Source organism: Hordeum vulgare, chromosome 7H (genome assembly GCF_904849725.1).
Source record: "Hordeum vulgare subsp. vulgare chromosome 7H, MorexV3_pseudomolecules_assembly, whole genome shotgun sequence".
NCBI classification, from domain to species: domain Eukaryota; kingdom Viridiplantae; phylum Streptophyta; class Magnoliopsida; order Poales; family Poaceae; genus Hordeum; species Hordeum vulgare.
Window position 1 is genome coordinate 571,128,231 of NC_058524.1, and position 16,979 is coordinate 571,145,209.

Consider the following 16,979-nt stretch of genomic DNA (forward strand, 5'->3'; position numbering starts at 1 on the left):
ACCCACCGTATGAGCAGTAGCATGTATGCTCCTCTACAAAGACCTAAGTAATTGAAAACTTGAGATGATGTCGACGGTTTTGCAAGCACATTCATCCTTTTCTAAATAAAATAAAAAGCACATTCATAGCCCTTTGAAACATACGAACAAAAAAAGCAATGTGAATAGATTCCGATGCTGTCTTTTCATCAATCTCTTTACTATCAGTCCAACTAATAGCGGCGTTCAACTACTCGCTAATTCTTCTCCTCACGCAAGCAAAACAAACGTCCACCCCCCTTATAATTACCCGTGTTATTGTCGTCTTCAATCCACACACACGAAACTGACCTTGTCCGGACCGGCCGTGTTGCTTCCCAGGTACAGGTCGCCTACAAATTTAAGCTGCCTATAAAGGCCTGGTCCTCCTCCTTAAGTTCTTAGCCAGCTTCGCTTCTTCTCCATCACAACAAAGCTTCCACCGCAATCCTGCGTCCTACGCACGCGAGCCCGGCGGCATGGAGCGGCAGGATCTGGGCGCATGGCTTGGCCTAGCAACAGGCGGCGGCGCCGTGTGGCACCCCCACGACGGCGAGCGGCGGCCTGACCCGGTTCGGCTCAACGCGCTGTTCCCGCGGCACGGCAAAGAAGAGCGTGATCAAGACGAACAAAAGACGGGAGGGAAAGGTGCAAGGCGGAAGATGAAGGTCGCCTATGACGACGGCCGATCGTCCTCGTCGAACGGTCCGTGTCTGAGCGATGGCGGTGGTAGCGACTCCGGCGGGGGCAGGAGGAAGAAGCTCCGCCTCACCAAGGAGCAGTGCGCCCTGCTCGAAGGCAGCTTCCGTGCCCACAACATACTTTCTCATGTACGCAATTTTGAAAACTGCTTCCAAGGCTTATATGCCTGAACTTCTGATCTGCATCTAGCTACAGCTACCGATAAGATTGTTCTTGACGTCCGTGTGGCATGCACATGCAGGTTAAGAAGCAGGAGCTGGCGCGGCAACTGAAGCTGAGCTCGAGGCAGGTGGAAGTATGGTTCCAAAATAGAAGAGCCAGGTACGTACTACGTTCCTAGCTCCGCCAAGAAGTCAGTGTGTTGATCCATCAGTAATTTATACAGGTTGAGATCTTGTCCTAAAATTCTCTGTGAATGCAAAACAGAACAAAGCTGAAGCAGACGGAGGTGGACTGCGAGTTCCTGAGGCGGTGGTGCGAGAGCCTGACCGACGAGAACCAGCGGCTGAAGCACCAGCTCCTGGAGCTGCAGCGGTCCGCGGCGGCTGCGCCGGCGGCGGCCGGCTCGAAGCTCTTTGCGCAGCTCCCCAGGGCAGCGGCCATGGTGAACTTATGCCCGTCCTGCGACAAGGTGGCCGTGAAGAACTAGCCTCCGCATGCATAGTTTTGGAGGCTTCAGTTGAGTTCGTGTTAGACTAATTGAGGGCTCTGATAACTTTTAGTCCTTGACGATCTTGAATATATGGGGATACCGTGGCGTTACATGCAGCCTCAGTCATCCTATTTGTTTCTTTGTTCTTTCGAAATAATTGTACTACAAAAGGAAACGAAATGTGTTGGATTAATGTTATGCTTTCTACTATTCTCTTTTCCTCTTTCAGGCATTTTATTTCGATTGCTTATTTCCTGTTAAGAATCTTACGGTGCATGTACCGAGCATTAAACATGGGAATAAACTAGCACAATGCTCATGGGTTGCTACGAAACTATAAAATACGAGGAGTTAGGTCACTAGCTTAAAAAATTGTCAAAACACGGTGGCGCCTTGCGAAATTTGCTCGCGATTTACAATTAAAAAGATCAAAAATACCAAAAAATCACGCGTCGGGCATTGAAGAATCTTATGTGACCATGATCGTTTACAAACATAACATTTCGAATGTTGAAACATATGAAAATAGACAATGGTACTGCACAAGGTCGTGGATCAAGTAGGAGGACAAGGTCTATCAACGTTTTCGAATTACAATTTGTTCACTCTCTTGTTCTACGGTATAAAACTAAAATAACTTGACTGAGAAAAAAGAAAAAGAAAAAAAGCATTATATTGATTTGGAGTCGCATTTCTATATTTATTATTTGTGCCCAACTTTTAGTCTCGCGTGAATAGTAATGTGTTTTTTATTTATGTTTGGTCCCACATGTGATCATAAATACGTTTATTTATTAATGTTCATGAAAGGTTGTTATTCTCAATGTGGATAGGGGTGCATTTGTTTATTGGTGAAGGTTGTTGATCTCACATGTAAACTCATCACCAACTTCAATATTTATAAATAGGAAAAATATCTGAAAAAACATGAGAATAAATAGAAAAATATTTGCATTGTTCAGCAATGCATGCGACTGAACTAGTGAAATTCTGGATTATGAGTGCATGGAACCTTTTTTTATGTATTTTTAGGTAATTTTCTTATTTCATCTGTAATGCATGGAAGTAAGGCCCATTATCTCATGTATTAATGAATTTCTTCTGGCTTTTATTCATGGTTTCTCTCTTTTATACGTTTTATTAGTATTTTAATACTTATTATATACTCTCTCCGTTCCTAAATATAAGTCTTTCTATAGATTCCACTAATAGACTACATACGGATGTATATAGACATACTTTAGAGTGTAGATTCATTCATTTTGATTCGTATGTAGACTTCTAATGAAATCTCTTAAAAGACTTATATTTAGGAACGGAGGGAGTATCTGACAATATTAATGATTGGTACCCGCCACTGTTTTTTAGATTATCCAGACATTATTCTAATCTATGATCATTTTTCAATTCTTGAACTTTTTGGAACGTTATTAACCTTTGGAAATTTTGCATATATTTTAAATTTTCTAACCAACTTATAAGTTAAATATTTTCAAAACTTTCCAGGTTTTTTTCCTAATTCTAAAACATCTATCTGAAAAAGAACATTTTAAATTTTATCAGGAAGAAATCAGGTATCCGTCATTTGCCCCTTTTTCTATTTGGGCCAATGCCCAAGGTCATAACAAGACCAATTTCTATTTGGCCCAACGTACATGGTCATAACAAGACCAATAATGCGGAAAAGCACTACATTGGCCCGCCAGTGTCATATTTAAGTGGCCCTACTTCGCGTAAGACAAAGAATAAAAGAATAACGTGATTTCCTATTGCCATAGTCTGCGCTAGGCAAAGTGTTGACGCTGGAAGTAATTAGTTAGCGAGAGCTCCTTCGGAAGTCTTCGAGCAAGCACTCCCACATTCCGTCACTTTACGTGTTTTCAGCCGCTCTCACGTGTCATCTTATGAACGTTTCCTCCGGATTTTGTTTGTTTTTATTTTTTTCACACATTTTCTTCTTTTTTGATTGTTTTTTTTCAAAAAAAATTGGTGTTTTGGTTTTTCACAGGTCTTAGTTTTTTGACCAAAAAATTCCAAAAAAAACAATTTCACGAAAAATGCATTTATTTTTTCTTTGTGAGAGGCATGGTTTCGGTTTCGCAAGAGGCATGATTTTGCCTTCGCAAGAGGTACGACTGTGCCTCTCAGAAAGGGGGGAAAACACGTTTTCTATTTTTTCTTGTGAGATACGGTTTTCCTTCCGCGAGAAACACGATTTTGTTTTCGAGAGAGGCACGTCCGTGCTTCTCGGAAAGGGAAAACAAACGCGATTTTTAATCTGTGGGAGGCACAGTTTTGCCTTTATGAGAGGCACGGTCATGCCTCTTGAAAAGGGGGAAAACGCAAAAAAAACACGGTTATCATTTTTTTTCTATCGTGGGAGCCACGGTTTTTTGGGTCTGGTTTTTTTCATGAAAAAAGTTCGTCAAAACCTATCAACATGGGGTCTAGTTTTGAATATCTTGATGCGAGAAATTCAACAATGAAAACGGTTTGAGATTTAAACGCACGGTTTAAGAGATAAAACACTTTGAAAATAAGAATCTACGAAAAAAAGAAAGACTCTCACGTTGCGACAAGTGGTACACATATGATGCGCCACTTGTCGCAACCTAAAAAGATGGGAGTGGTCTTCGAAACGTGTACTCCTCAATTAGTGATTTCGATCGACGCTACATGATGACCCACAAGTATAGGGGATCAATCGTAGTCCTTTCGATAAGTAAGAGTGTCGAACCCAACGAGGAGCAGAAGGCTCTGATAAACGGTTTTCAGCAAGGTAATAACTGCAAGCACTGAAAGTAGCGGTAACAAGTGATGGTGTAGTGAGGTGAAACGTAGCAAGCGAAAAGTAACAAGTAACAAGTAGTAGAAACGGAGCGGCAAGTGGCCCAATCCCTTTTGTAGCAAGGGACAAGCCTGAACAAAGTCTTATAGGAGGAAAAGCGCCCCCGAGGACACACGGGAATTTCTGTCATGCTAGTTTCATCATGTTCAGGTGATTCGCGTTCGTTACTTTGATGGTTTGATATGTGGGTGGACCGGCGCTTGGGTACTGCCCTTACTTGGACAAGCATCCCACTTATGATTAAACCCTCTCGCAAGCATCCGCAACTACGAAAGAAGAATTAAGACAACGTCTAACCATAGCATTAAACTAGTGGATACAAATCAGCCCCTTACGAAGCAACGCATAGACTCGGGGTTTAAGCTTCTGTCACTCTAGCAACCCATCATCTACTTACTACTCCCCAATGCCTTGCTCTAGGCCCAAATATGGTGAAGTGTTATGTAGTCGACGTTCACATAACACCACTAGAGGAAAAGACAACATACAACATATCAAAATACCGAACGAATACCAAATTCACATGACTATTATTAGCATGACTTATCCCATGTCCTCAGGAACAAAAGTAACTACTCACAAAGCATAATCATAGTCATGATCAGAGGTGTAATGAATAGCATCAAGGATCTGAACATAAAATCTTCCACAAGTAATCCAACTAGCATCAACTACAAAGAGTAATCAACACTACTAGCAACCTTACAAGTACCAATCGGAGTCGCGAGACGGAGATTGGTTACAAGAGATGAACTAGGGATTGGAGAGGAGATGGTGCTGATGAAGATGTTGATGAAGATGACTCCCCTCCGACGAGAGGAGTGTTGGTGATGACGATGGCGACGATTTCCCCCTCCGGGAGGGAAATTTCCCCGGCAGGATCGTCCTGCCGGAGCTCTAGATTGGATCTGCTCAAGTTCTGCCTCGTGGTGGCGGCGAAACCACGAAAAAGCTCCTCCTTGATTTTTTTTCTGGAACGAAACCCTTCATATAGCAAAAGAGGGGGGCCAGTGGGCCGCGGCTACTAGGCTTGTGGGGCCCTGGTAGCTCCCCTCTGGTACTTCTTTCGCCCTGTATTTTTTATATATTCCCAAAAAATTCCACGTTGATTTTCAGGGCATTTGGAGTTGCGTAGAATAGAGGACTCAGATTTGCTCCTTTTCCACTCCAGAATTCCAGCTGTCGGTATTCTCCCTCTTCAAATAAACCTTGCAAAATAAGAGAGAAAAGGCATAAGTATGGTACCACAAGGTAATATATCAGCCCATAAAGCGATAAATATCAACATGAAAGCATGATGCAAAATGGACGTATCAACTCCTCCAAGCTTAGACCTCGCTTGTCCTCAAGCGAAAACCAAGTTCCATAAACATGTCCACGTGTTTAGGGATGAAGGTGTCAATACAACATAATACGGACATGAGGGCATCATGATCACACATAGAACATAAATACATCATAAAGATTCTTATGGGAAAGTAACAATTCCTTCACAAGGCAAAGTATGAAGCAAAAAACCTTACCGAGAAGTAGCCAACAACAGTCCATAGTCATTGAAGCAATTGCAATTTATCATAACATCAGAAAGAGTCAAATAAGAGCTTGTAAAGCAAACCCACATACTCAATCATCTCTTTTATTTTCCACAATTGTTACAACTCACGTGGTACTCATGGTATCAAAGTTTCAGTTGGACACAGAGGAAGATAGGGGCTTATAGTTTTGCCTCCCAACCATTTACCTCAAGGGGTAAAGTCAACAATAATAAAGCATAAGTACTCATCTCCAAGTTGATATATGAATATAGATATTTCCCAAGCATGTGACGGTAGCCAAGACAAAGGAAAAATAAGGAATTGGTGAAGATCACCATGACTCTTACAAGGGCAAAAAATAAAGGTACAAGATAGGCCCTTCACAGAGGGAAGCAGAGGTTGTCATGCGCTTTTGAGGTTTGGATGCGTGTCCTCTTAGTGCGGAGGAACGTCACTTTATATTGCCTCCTGTGATAAAGAACTTTATTATGCAGTCTGTCGCTTTTATGTCTTCCTCATCACAAGTTCGTACAAAGCTTATTTTCCACACACTAATAGATCATACATATTAGAGAGCAATTTTTATTGCTTGCACCGATGACAACTTACTTGGTGGATCTTATTCAATCCATAGGTAGGTATGGTGGACTCTCATGGCAAAACTGGGTTGAAGGTTTATGGATGCACAAGTAGTATCTCTACTTGGTGCGGGAGTTTTGGCTAATGTGAAGTGGAAGCAATCGTCACATGCTAAGGGATCTATAATCATATAATATTGTTTGGAACCAAGCAAACACAATTCATTATGTTGTCTTCCTTGTCCAACATCTACTTCTAAGCATGTAATAGTTTGGTGAGTGCTCACAATTATAGAAAGTGTTTAAGATGATATATTTATATGTGAACCTCTCTTTCCTTATTACTTCTTATTAATTGCAACAATGACTGAGGCCTATGTTGGTTTATTCTCAACTAGTTTCAATCATCATACTTGTCATATGTGAAGCTATCACTTTCCATAAGATCACCTCATGATCTTTCATGCTATCGTTCTTTTCATACTTTTGATCACGGCACAGAACAAAGCCCTTGACTAAGATACTCTTTATTATATAACTCGCAAGCTCGAATACAACGGGGGAGAGACAAAGAAAAAGACTCAAACTAAACACTAAAGACTTATTCCACTAAAAGAAGAAATAAAAACTGAAAAGGAAAGAACTTAAAACAAAGGTAAAAGCAAAAGATATAAAGGTGATACGATACCAGGGCAACTCCCCCAAGCTTGGCGAAAGCCAAGGGGATTGCCCATACCAATTCTTAGTTGTCTTTCTTTGGTGGTGATGGTGGTGGTGTTGTTGGAGTAGTCTGATCCTCCGTCTTCCCAGTGCATAGGTGCCCCATCATGGCAGGATGAACGAGTTGCCGAAATCCTCAAATCTGTAGCCAACTGTATTGATTTAAATCTATACTCATACTCACAGTTTTGGTTCTGCAGGTCATAGATCTGGCCCTGAAGTTGATCAACCATGTCATAGAGCGTGGAGAGGTGCTTCCCAATGTCAATGGCATCCATCTTGTGATTGCTGGTGAACTCCGTGATCATCATGTGGTTGGCGTTGAGTCCACGCTCCACCATCCCTTGGCACATGAAGACTTGTTGCTCCAATGCTTCGAGCCTCGTCTCCACGCTTCTGGTCTTCTTAGGCCCCTCAACATCACGGATGTGCAACATCCCCTCGCTCATCTTGATAGATTGAGGGTGTTTCAGCACTTCCGTGAGATAGGGATTGATGACCTTCTCGAAGATCTTGTCCTTAGGAGCATTTGGGGAAGTCATGACGATCTAGATCTGCAACAGAAAGAGGCTCGAAACGAAAACAGAGGAAAATTGCGCGATACGGAGATCAAAACCTTCGGGCATATATATAATGATTTTTTTGGACCAGAAGGAGTGCTCCGCAAGAAAACGGAGTCCGGGAGGCACACGAGGTGCCCACAAGCCCTGTAGCCGCCGCTAGGGGGTGGCGGCTACCAAGCTTGTGGCCGCCTCGTGCGCTCTCCGGACTGCTTTTTATTTTTCTAATTTTCCAAAAATTCCAAAACGGAGGAAATTTCCTATTAGAAAAGCTTCAGAGTCCAATTACTTACCGAAACACATACCTCTTCGTTTTCAGGGTCAGAAACAGGCTGATAAACATCCCTTATGTACTCCTCTGGAGTTATGATATTGATGATATTGGTCTCAACATTTATGGGAGTACCAGAGATATAATGCTTGATTCTTTGCCCATTTACCACTCTAGGAGAATTTCCTTCTGTGATATTGATTTTGATGGCACCGGAACGACATACTTCCTCGATAACATAAGGACCTTCCCATTTAGAGAGAAGCTTGCCTGCGAAGAATCTTAAGCGAGAATTGTATAACAGGACATAATCACCTACATTGAACTCTCGTTTCTATATTCTTTTATCGTGCCATCTCTTAACCTTTTCCTTGAACAACTTGGCATTCTCATATGCCTAGGCCCTCCATTCATCTAATGAGCTGATATCAAACAACCGCTTCTCACCGGCAAGTTTGAAATCGAAGTTGAGCTCTTTGATTGCCCAATAAGCTTTGTGTTCCAGCTCAAGAGGTAAATGACAGGCCTTACCGTAACCATTTTATACGGCGACATGCCCATGGGATTCTTATAAGCAGTCCTATAAGCCCATAGTGCATCGTCAAGTTTGCTAGACCAATTCTTCTGAGATCTATTGACAGTCTTTTGTAAGATCAATTTGATATACCCATTACTCAACTCCACTTGACCACTAGACTGAGGATGATAAGGAGATGCAACTCTGTGGTTGACATCATACTTAGCAAGCATCTTGCGGAAAACACCATGAATGAAGTGTGAACCGCCATCAGTCATCAGATATCTAGGGACTCCAAATCTTGGGAAAATGACTTCTTTAAGCATCTTGATAGAGGTGTGGTGATAAGCTTTTCTAGTGGGGATAGCTTCTACCCACTTAGTGACGTAATCCACAGCAACTAAGATGTGAGTGTACCCATTGGAACTCGGGAAGGGTCCCATATAATCAAAGCCCCAGACATCAAACGGTTCAATGACAAGTGAATAGTTCATAGGCATTTCCTGACGTTTAGTGATGTTCCCTATCCTTTGGCATTCGTCACAAGACAAGACAAACTTACGGGCATCCTTGAAGAGAGTGGGACAACAGAAACCTGATTGCAATACCTTATGAGCAGTTCTATCTCCAGCATGGTGTCCTCCGTAGGCTTCGGAATGACACTTCTGCAGGATCTGTCCCTATTCATGTTCAGGCACACAACGTCAAATAACACCATCTACTCCCTCCTTATAAAGGTGAGGATCATCCCAAAAGTAGTGTCTCAAATCAAAGAAGAATTTCTTCTTTTGCTGATAGGTGAAACTGGGTGGTATGTATTTGGCTACGATATAATTTGCGTAATCAGCATACCACGGTGCACTATGTGAAGTGCGGATGACATTTAATTGCTCATCAGGAAAGCTGTCATCAATAGGTCGTGGGTCATCAAGGACATTCTCTAGCCTGCACAAGTTATCTGCTACAGGGTTATCAACACCCTTTCGGTCAACAACGTGCGAATCAAATTCCTGTAGCAGGAGAACCCATCTGATTAGCCTAGGCTTAGCGTCCTTCTTCTCCATAAGGTACTTAATAGCAGCATGATCACAGTGAATAGTTACTTTGGAGTCAACTATATAAGATCTGAATTTTTCACATGCAAACACGACTGCTAAAAACTCCTTTTCCGTAGTGGCATAGTTTCTCTCGGCACTGTCTAGAGTTTTACTAGCGTAGTGAATAACATTCAACTTCTTGTCAACTCTTTGTCCTAGAACAGCACCAACAACATAATCGCTAGCGTCACATATGATCTCAAAAGGCAAGTTCCAATAAGGTGGTTGAACAATAGGTGCGGTTATCAAGGCCTTCTTAAGTATTTCGAAAGCTTCCTCACAATCCTCATCAAAAACAAAAGGAACATCCTTCTGCAAGAGGTTGGTAAGAGGCCTAGAAATCTTAGAGAAGTCTTTAATGAACCTTCTATAGAAACCAGCATGACCTAGGAAACTTCGTATACCACTGATATCTGTGGGGCAAGGCATTTTCTCAATTGCATCAACCTTAGCCTTATCAACTTCAATGCCTCTTTCAGAAATTTTATGTCCTAAGACGATGCCTTCATTAACCATAAAGTGGCACTTCTCCCAATTCAAGACAAGATTGGTGTCTTTACATGTCTGTAAGATCGATCAAGGTTGTTGAGGCAATCATCAAAGGAAGACCCATAAACGGAGAAGTCATCCATGAAAACCTCGACAATCTTTTCACAAAATTTAGAGAATATAGCCATCATACATCTTTGAAAGGTGGCAGGTGCATTGCATAAGCCAAAAGGCATACGTCTATAAGCAAAGGTACGGAAGGGGCAGGTGAAAGTGGTTTTCACCTGATCAGATTGTGCAACAGGTATTTGCGAGAAACCTGAATAACCGTCTAGAAAGCAGAAGTGTGTGTGTTTGGATAGCCTTTCTAGCATTTGGTCGATAAACGACAGAGGATAATGGTCTTTCCTAGTTGCCTTGTTCAGTTTCCGGAAGTCTATCACCATCCTATAGCCATTAATAATCCTTTGTGGGATTAATTCATTCTTATCATTAGGAACGACGGTGATACCTCCCTTCTTAGGTACGCAATGTACTGGACTTACCCAATCACTATGAGCAACAGGATAAATGATTCCTGCTTCCAGAAGCTTTAATATTTCTTTTCTCACGACCTCTTTCATCTTAGGATTTAATCTCCTTTGATGATCAGCAACTGGTTTGAAGTCAGGATCAGTTTTAATCTTGTGCTGACATAGAGTGAGACTAATACCCTTAAGATCATCAAGAGTATATCCAATAGCAGCACGATGCTTCCTCAGAGTTTTTAGTAACTTCTTCTCTTCGTGATTTGAGAGGAGAGCACTAATAATAACAGGATATATATCCTTGTTATCAAGATAGGCATACTTAAGAGTATCAGGCAACTGTTTAAGCTCGAACACAGGATCACCCTTCGGGGGGGGGGGGGGGAGGATCCCCAAGCAGTTCAACAGGAAGATTATTCTTGAGAATAGGATATTGCTCTAAGACAATTTTATCTATCTCATCTCTTTCATCCATATGCATATCATTTTCATGCTCAAGCAGATATTGCTCTAAAGGATCCGTAGGACGTACGACAATAGAGGCAAGAGCAATGATTTCATCCCTACCAGACGACTCTTTCTCATGGGGTTGTCTTCCAAACTTGGAGAAGTTAAATTCATGATACACACCCTCGAAACTAACAGTGACGGTCTGCTTAATGCAATCAATGTGAGCATTGACAGTGTTGAAAAAGGGTCTACCGAATATGATGGGACAAAAGTTATCTTGTGCAGTAGCAAGGACGAGGAAACAGTAGGATACTTCGTCTTACCACACAGGACTTCTACGTCTCTTACAGTTCCCACAGAGCAGATAGTGTCTCTATTAGCTAGCGTAATAGTGACATCAATGGGTTCTAACTCAGCAGGTGCAATCTCATCTTTGATTTTATCATATAGAGAACGGGGTATTGCACTAACACTAGCACCCATATCACATAAGCCATGATAACAGTGATCTCCTATCTTGACAGAAACAACGGGCAGGCCAACTAAAGGTTCGTACTTGTCTTTCGCGTGAGGTTTAGCAATTCTAGCAGAGTCCTCACAAAATTTGATAACATGCCCGTCTATGTCTTCGGCTAAGAGATTTTTGATAATAGCAACACTAGGTTCAACTCTAATCTCCTGAGGGGGTGCAAGTAGTCTAATGTAACCCCTATGTATCACAGTTCGAGCTTTAGAATAATCCTTTTTCCTAGCAGGGTAAGGTGGTTTCTCAGAGTAGGCACAAGGAACAACAGGATCACTAAAGGCAATGACTTTCTCTTCAGCTAGATTGGGTTTGGCTATGTTGACTTCTACAGGTGGATGATATTTAAACCACTTCTCTTTCAATAAGTAAGAGTGTCGAACCCAACGAGGAGCAGAAGGCTCTGATAAACGGTTTTCAGCAAGGTAATAACTGCAAGCACTGAAAGTAGTGGTAACAAGTGATGGTGTAGTGAGGTGAAATGTAGCAAGCGAAAAGTAACAAGTAACAAGTAGTAGCAACGGTGCAGCAAGTGGCCCAATCCCTTTTGTTGCAAGGGACAAGCCTGAACAAAGTCTTATAGGAGGAAAAGCGCTCCCGAGGACACACGGGAATATTTGTCATGCTAGTTTCATCATGTTCATGTGATTCGCGTTCGTTACTTTGATAGTTTGATATGTGGGTGGTCCGGCGCTTGGGTACTGCCCTTACTTGGACAAGCATCACACTTATGATTAACCCCTCTCGCAATCATCCGCAACTACGAAAGAAGAATTAAGACAACGTCTAACCATAACATTAAACTAGTGGATCCAAATCAACCCCTTACGAAGCAACGCATGGACTGGGGTTTAAGCTTCTGTCACTCTAGCAACCCATCATCTACTTACTACTCCCCAATGCCTTCCTCTAGGCCCAAATATTGTGAAGTGTTATGTAGTCGACGTTCACATACCACCACTAGAGGAAAAGACAACATACAACATATCAAAATACCGAACGAATACCAAATTCACATGACTATTATTAGCATGACTTATCCCATGTCATCAGGAACAAAAGTAACTACTCACAAAGCATAATCATAATCATGATCAGAGGTGTAATGAATAGCATCAAGGATCTGAACATAAAATCTTCCACCAAGTAATCCAACTAGCATCAACTACAAAGAGTAATCAACACTACTAGCAACCTTACAAGTACCAATCGGAGTCGCGAGACGGAGATTGGTTACAAGAGATGAACTAGGGATTGGAGAGGAGATTGTGCTGATGAAGATGACTCCCCTCCGACGAGAGGACTGTTGGTGATGACGATGGCGACGATTTCCCCCTTCGGGAGGGAAATTTCCCTGGCAGGGTCGTCCTGTCAGAGCTCTAGATTGGATCTGCTCAAGTTCCGCCTCGTGGCGGCGGCGAAACCACGAAAAAACTCCTCCTTGATTTTTTTTTTCTTGAACGAAACCCTTCATATAGCAAAAGAGGAGGGCAGTGGGCCGTCAGGGAGCCCACAAGCCCTGTAGCCGCCACCAGGGGGTGGCGGCTACCAGGCTTGTGGGGCCCTGGTAGCTCCCCTCTGGTACTTCTTTCACCGCGTATTTTTTTTATATTCCCAAAAAAATTCACGTTGATTTTCAGGACATTTGGAGTTGCGTAGAATAGAGGACTCAGATTTGCTCCTTTTCGAGTCCAGAATTCCAACTGCCGGTATTCTCCCTCTTCAAATAAACCTTGCAAAATAAGAGAGAAAAGACATAAGTATGGTACCACAAGGTAATATATCAGTCCATAAAACGATAAATATCAACATGAAAGCATGATGCAAAATGGACGTATCACTACACATACGGGACCGAGCGACCTTCAAGCTATGGGCCGACCCATTTTAGCAGCTAAATGCTCCACGATAGGGAACCTTTTGGAAAGTTAAAGGTCGGGTTTTTACCAGTTTTGGCAACCCTCTAGAAGGTCCCTTAATCGGTTTATTCCTATTTATTTTTCATTTTTTCCCTGTATTTATATATATTTATTATTTTATTATATGAAAAAAATCAAACAACGTTCAAAAAATTCAAAAACCTACGGCCTTTTCCAAGAAGTGTGCAGAATTTTCAAAACTGTTCACTTTAAAAACCAAAATTTCTAGAAAAAGAATTTTCTACAATTATTTCTTATTCCAATTTTATTTAATAATTTTTTTAAATTAGCCTGTTCTTTCTTCCAAATTCGTAAAAGTTTCAACAAATAAAAAAAATTATTTTTCAAAAACAATTAATCGCACTTTCAGTACAATCAAGAATTAAAAAAAATGTTTGTGGTTTAAAATATTCATGTGTTTTAAAAAAAATGATTGCCATTTAATTTTAAATAATCGTATTTTCAAAAGATATTAGCATCCAAAAAACTCTTCACAGTTAAAAAACTTGTGTTCACTACAATACCCAATCACTATAGTGCATAGGCTGCTGCAATAGCTGGTTCGCCTCAGTTTCGGTTGCTACAGTGCATAACAGAAAAAATCGCTCATAGCCGGCACATCCGAATGTGCAATGTGTGTTTCCCCTAAAGTTTCACACAACTAGTGTCAAACAGAAACCCCAAAATTAATATTTTTTCTAGGGCTTCCCAAAATTAATAAGAGCACCCGTTTCTCACTAAGTTCGGTGTGAAGTATGGCCAGTAATATATGACAGTAGGCCGGCCCATATAACTTGGATTAGCTAGGGCTCATATAAGGTTTATTGGATCCCTTGTTTGCTTAGAGAGAATTGCTGGAATTTTATTTAATTATTTGGGTCAGCCCAATATATAATTCCTAATAAATCCTAGAGGCCCACGCAACCCATTTGTGCAAGGCAAGAGGTGAAAATGTTTAGTCCTACATTGCTAGTTTACTCGAAGTTGGACCTCCTTATAAGGGAGGATGTTTCCACACATGTATGAGCCTGAGAACAATAGAGACATACACGCGCGCTCCTCCTCCGTCGCCCGCCTCGTCACGACGCAATATGTACTCATGTTCTTCTTCTTTCAGTTTCTATTGCAACTTTTTGCTATAGTATCTCTTCTAGATATGTATCATGTGTGCTCATCACTTTTTACGGTACCTTGTCTATATAGAACGGTTATGCATATGTTCTTTTCTAGATCATATGTGCACCTGTCTTCTGTCTTTTCATCTCTATATTGCATGTCTTCTTCCGTCTTAGTTATGATGGTTAGGTTTATCCTAGCTTTTTTTTTAATAAAATCCTTTGGTAAATTGCTCATATTTTCAACAATCGAAAAACCTTATTATAGGCAATTTATCCCGAGTAGTTTTGCGGCCTCCATGAGACCTCCTATGTTTGAGGGTGTTCACTACAAGTGTGACAACCCGATGCCGACGTTTCAGAAGATTCCCCTTCTATTCTGTTTTCGTCGTGTGTCTATTTTCTTTTGTCGCATCATCATCGCATCATGTGCATCATCTGCATTGCATCGGCATCTCCGTTGCTGCCAGTTTTCAAAACTTGCATCCGTTGTTAGTTGCCGGTTCTCGTCGTTGTTCGTTCTGAGCCCGTTCACACATGCACGCGCCCGCGACATCGTCAAATCTTGTTTTTAAAAGTGTGCGTAAAACTTTCTCTGATCGGGGTGAAACTTGGCATGCGGTTGTAATTAGTTATAGCTAGGCCGCCTGTCGAATTTCGTCGCGATCGGAGTTCGTCTGGTACCCGAACGGTCGACCGTAGTGGCACCGTATTCGGTCTATCGTGGGACGTTTGTTTTAAAAATTGTTGCCGCGCCGCCCGTTCTCCCTCTCGTCTCCCGATATCCACTCTACACGGCCTCGTAACCGTTCCCGCGTTCGGAATTATCCGAATCCGACCGCACGGTTGGATCCGGAACGGAATTCCGGTTAACCTAGCCCCCCATTTGTTATAAATAGACCCCTCCTCCTAAATTTTAGACAGCCATCCCCTCTCTCCTCGAAATTAGTGCCCCCTCAAACCCTAGCCGCCATCTCCTCCCGCAGCCTCTCTCCTCCCCTCCTCCCGCGGGCCCGCCAGGCCCAGATCGGGCCCGACCGAGCCCATCGCGACGCCGCTGCCCCGGCCGGCTCCGTCCTCCTTCCCGAGCCGCAGCGAACTGCCCCTCGCCATGATGCGCCCATGCCTCCCCGCCGCCTCTCGCCGGCACCGGCAGCACCCCGCCGCCACCACCCGGTGCCTCGCCGCCCCTGCCTGCTCCTTGTTTCCGGCCAGGAGCCCCATGGCAGCCCCGAGCTCCTTGAGGTGCTATCCCCGCCGTCGCCTCGGGGGGTCGCTGCCGCCGCGCGAGCCTCCGCCGCCGGGATCCGTCCCGCCCGTCTCCGGCCGCCTCCCACCGTAGTTGGCCGTCGCCTGTCCCCGCCAGCCGGCGGCAGCTGCTGCCTCTCCTCGATCCGATCTGGATCGAGGGAGAATTGATGCTCCCAGCGCACGTCGCCCGCGTGGGCCAGGTGGTGCCGGCCCACCTTGTCTCAACAGCCGGCCCAAGTCGAGCCTCTCGAGCGCGAGGCAAGGCCAGCCTCTACCCGGGCCATGGCCCACCAAGGTAAGGCCCCCTAGTCGTCTATGTGGCGCCCCAAGCGGCATTTGGTTATCCTTCGCCCATGCTCGTTGACACATTAGTAGTCAGATTCGGCCTGTTAGTTATTTTTAATTTAGGTTTCGGATTTATTTGATTTCAGGGAGTTATAGCTATTAGGACGCCCGTAACTTTTAATCCGTAAGTCGGATCGCGACGTGTAGCATATGTATTTGGTGTAGTTTTGCGCGTAGAATCCGATTATAAAACTTGCATATTTGTTTGACGTCGTTTAGCGTGCCGTATGCCTAGAATCGTGTGCTGTCCATAATGTTTTCGTCCCGTATTTATTTTTCGCGCTAGACCGGAGTGCTCGAATGCCGTGGTAGAAATGTCCAAGATTTAGGAACCCTCTTGCCATGTATTTTAGTGCGGTCACTGGTATTTTTGCGTGTAGGGATGTGCCGCTAGTTTATTTTTCGTGTTTAGGATATTATCTTGCATTTACGTGTGGCATTAATTTGTGTTGTGCAACCCCACATGTTTTATATGTTTTTGGGGTAGAAAAATCCATGGACGGTGCAATATTTTCTGTGTATTTAGTTTTAGCTTTTGAGCAAGTTAGTTTGCGCGATATTTTGTCGTGATGCCCTTTTGTTTAATTCGTAGGGTTTATTCCGTGCTTCGTTTGACGGAGTTGACAACTAGGGAGTTGTTCTTTGATGTTTACTCTAGCCCCTGGTATTTTTGGTTGCAATAGAAATGCATGTTTAGGTGTGGTTTGCTTGCTCTCAAGTTGCTAGAAATAGTGCTGATTTGGAGGTGTTGAAATATTTCTAAGTCTGGAATCTGTTATATTTTGTTGTTGTCTTGTCTTGCTTGTAACTTGTGATCTGTAGCTCTTTTGAGGTTGGTGCAATAGAGTTAGTTGTAGCCCTT

The 16,979-nt window shown here is 42.9% G+C and overlaps 1 protein-coding gene across 1 annotated transcript; it reads left to right on the forward strand.

Moving 5' to 3' along the window:
* Positions 1–497: 497 nt before the first annotated feature.
* Positions 498–1,547, forward strand: LOC123406938 (homeobox-leucine zipper protein HOX18-like). The gene is made up of 3 exons (XM_045099953.1): positions 498–848; positions 962–1,041; positions 1,147–1,547. Exons 1-3 carry the CDS (start codon positions 498–500, stop codon positions 1,367–1,369), a joined length of 654 nt encoding a protein of 217 aa, XP_044955888.1. The 3' UTR covers positions 1,370–1,547.
* Positions 1,548–16,979: the final 15,432 nt, after the last annotated feature.

Excerpts from the sequence above, each read along its gene's own strand:
- LOC123406938 (XM_045099953.1), top strand. The coding sequence starts at position 498 with ATGGAGCGGCAGGATCTGGGCGCATGGCTTGGCCTAGCAACAGGCGGC. Across the intron at positions 849-961 it reads CCCACAACATACTTTCTCAT|GTTAAGAAGCAGGAGCTGGC; the intron begins GTACGCAATTTT and ends ATGCACATGCAG. Across the intron at positions 1,042-1,146 it reads TTCCAAAATAGAAGAGCCAG|AACAAAGCTGAAGCAGACGG; the intron begins GTACGTACTACG and ends AATGCAAAACAG.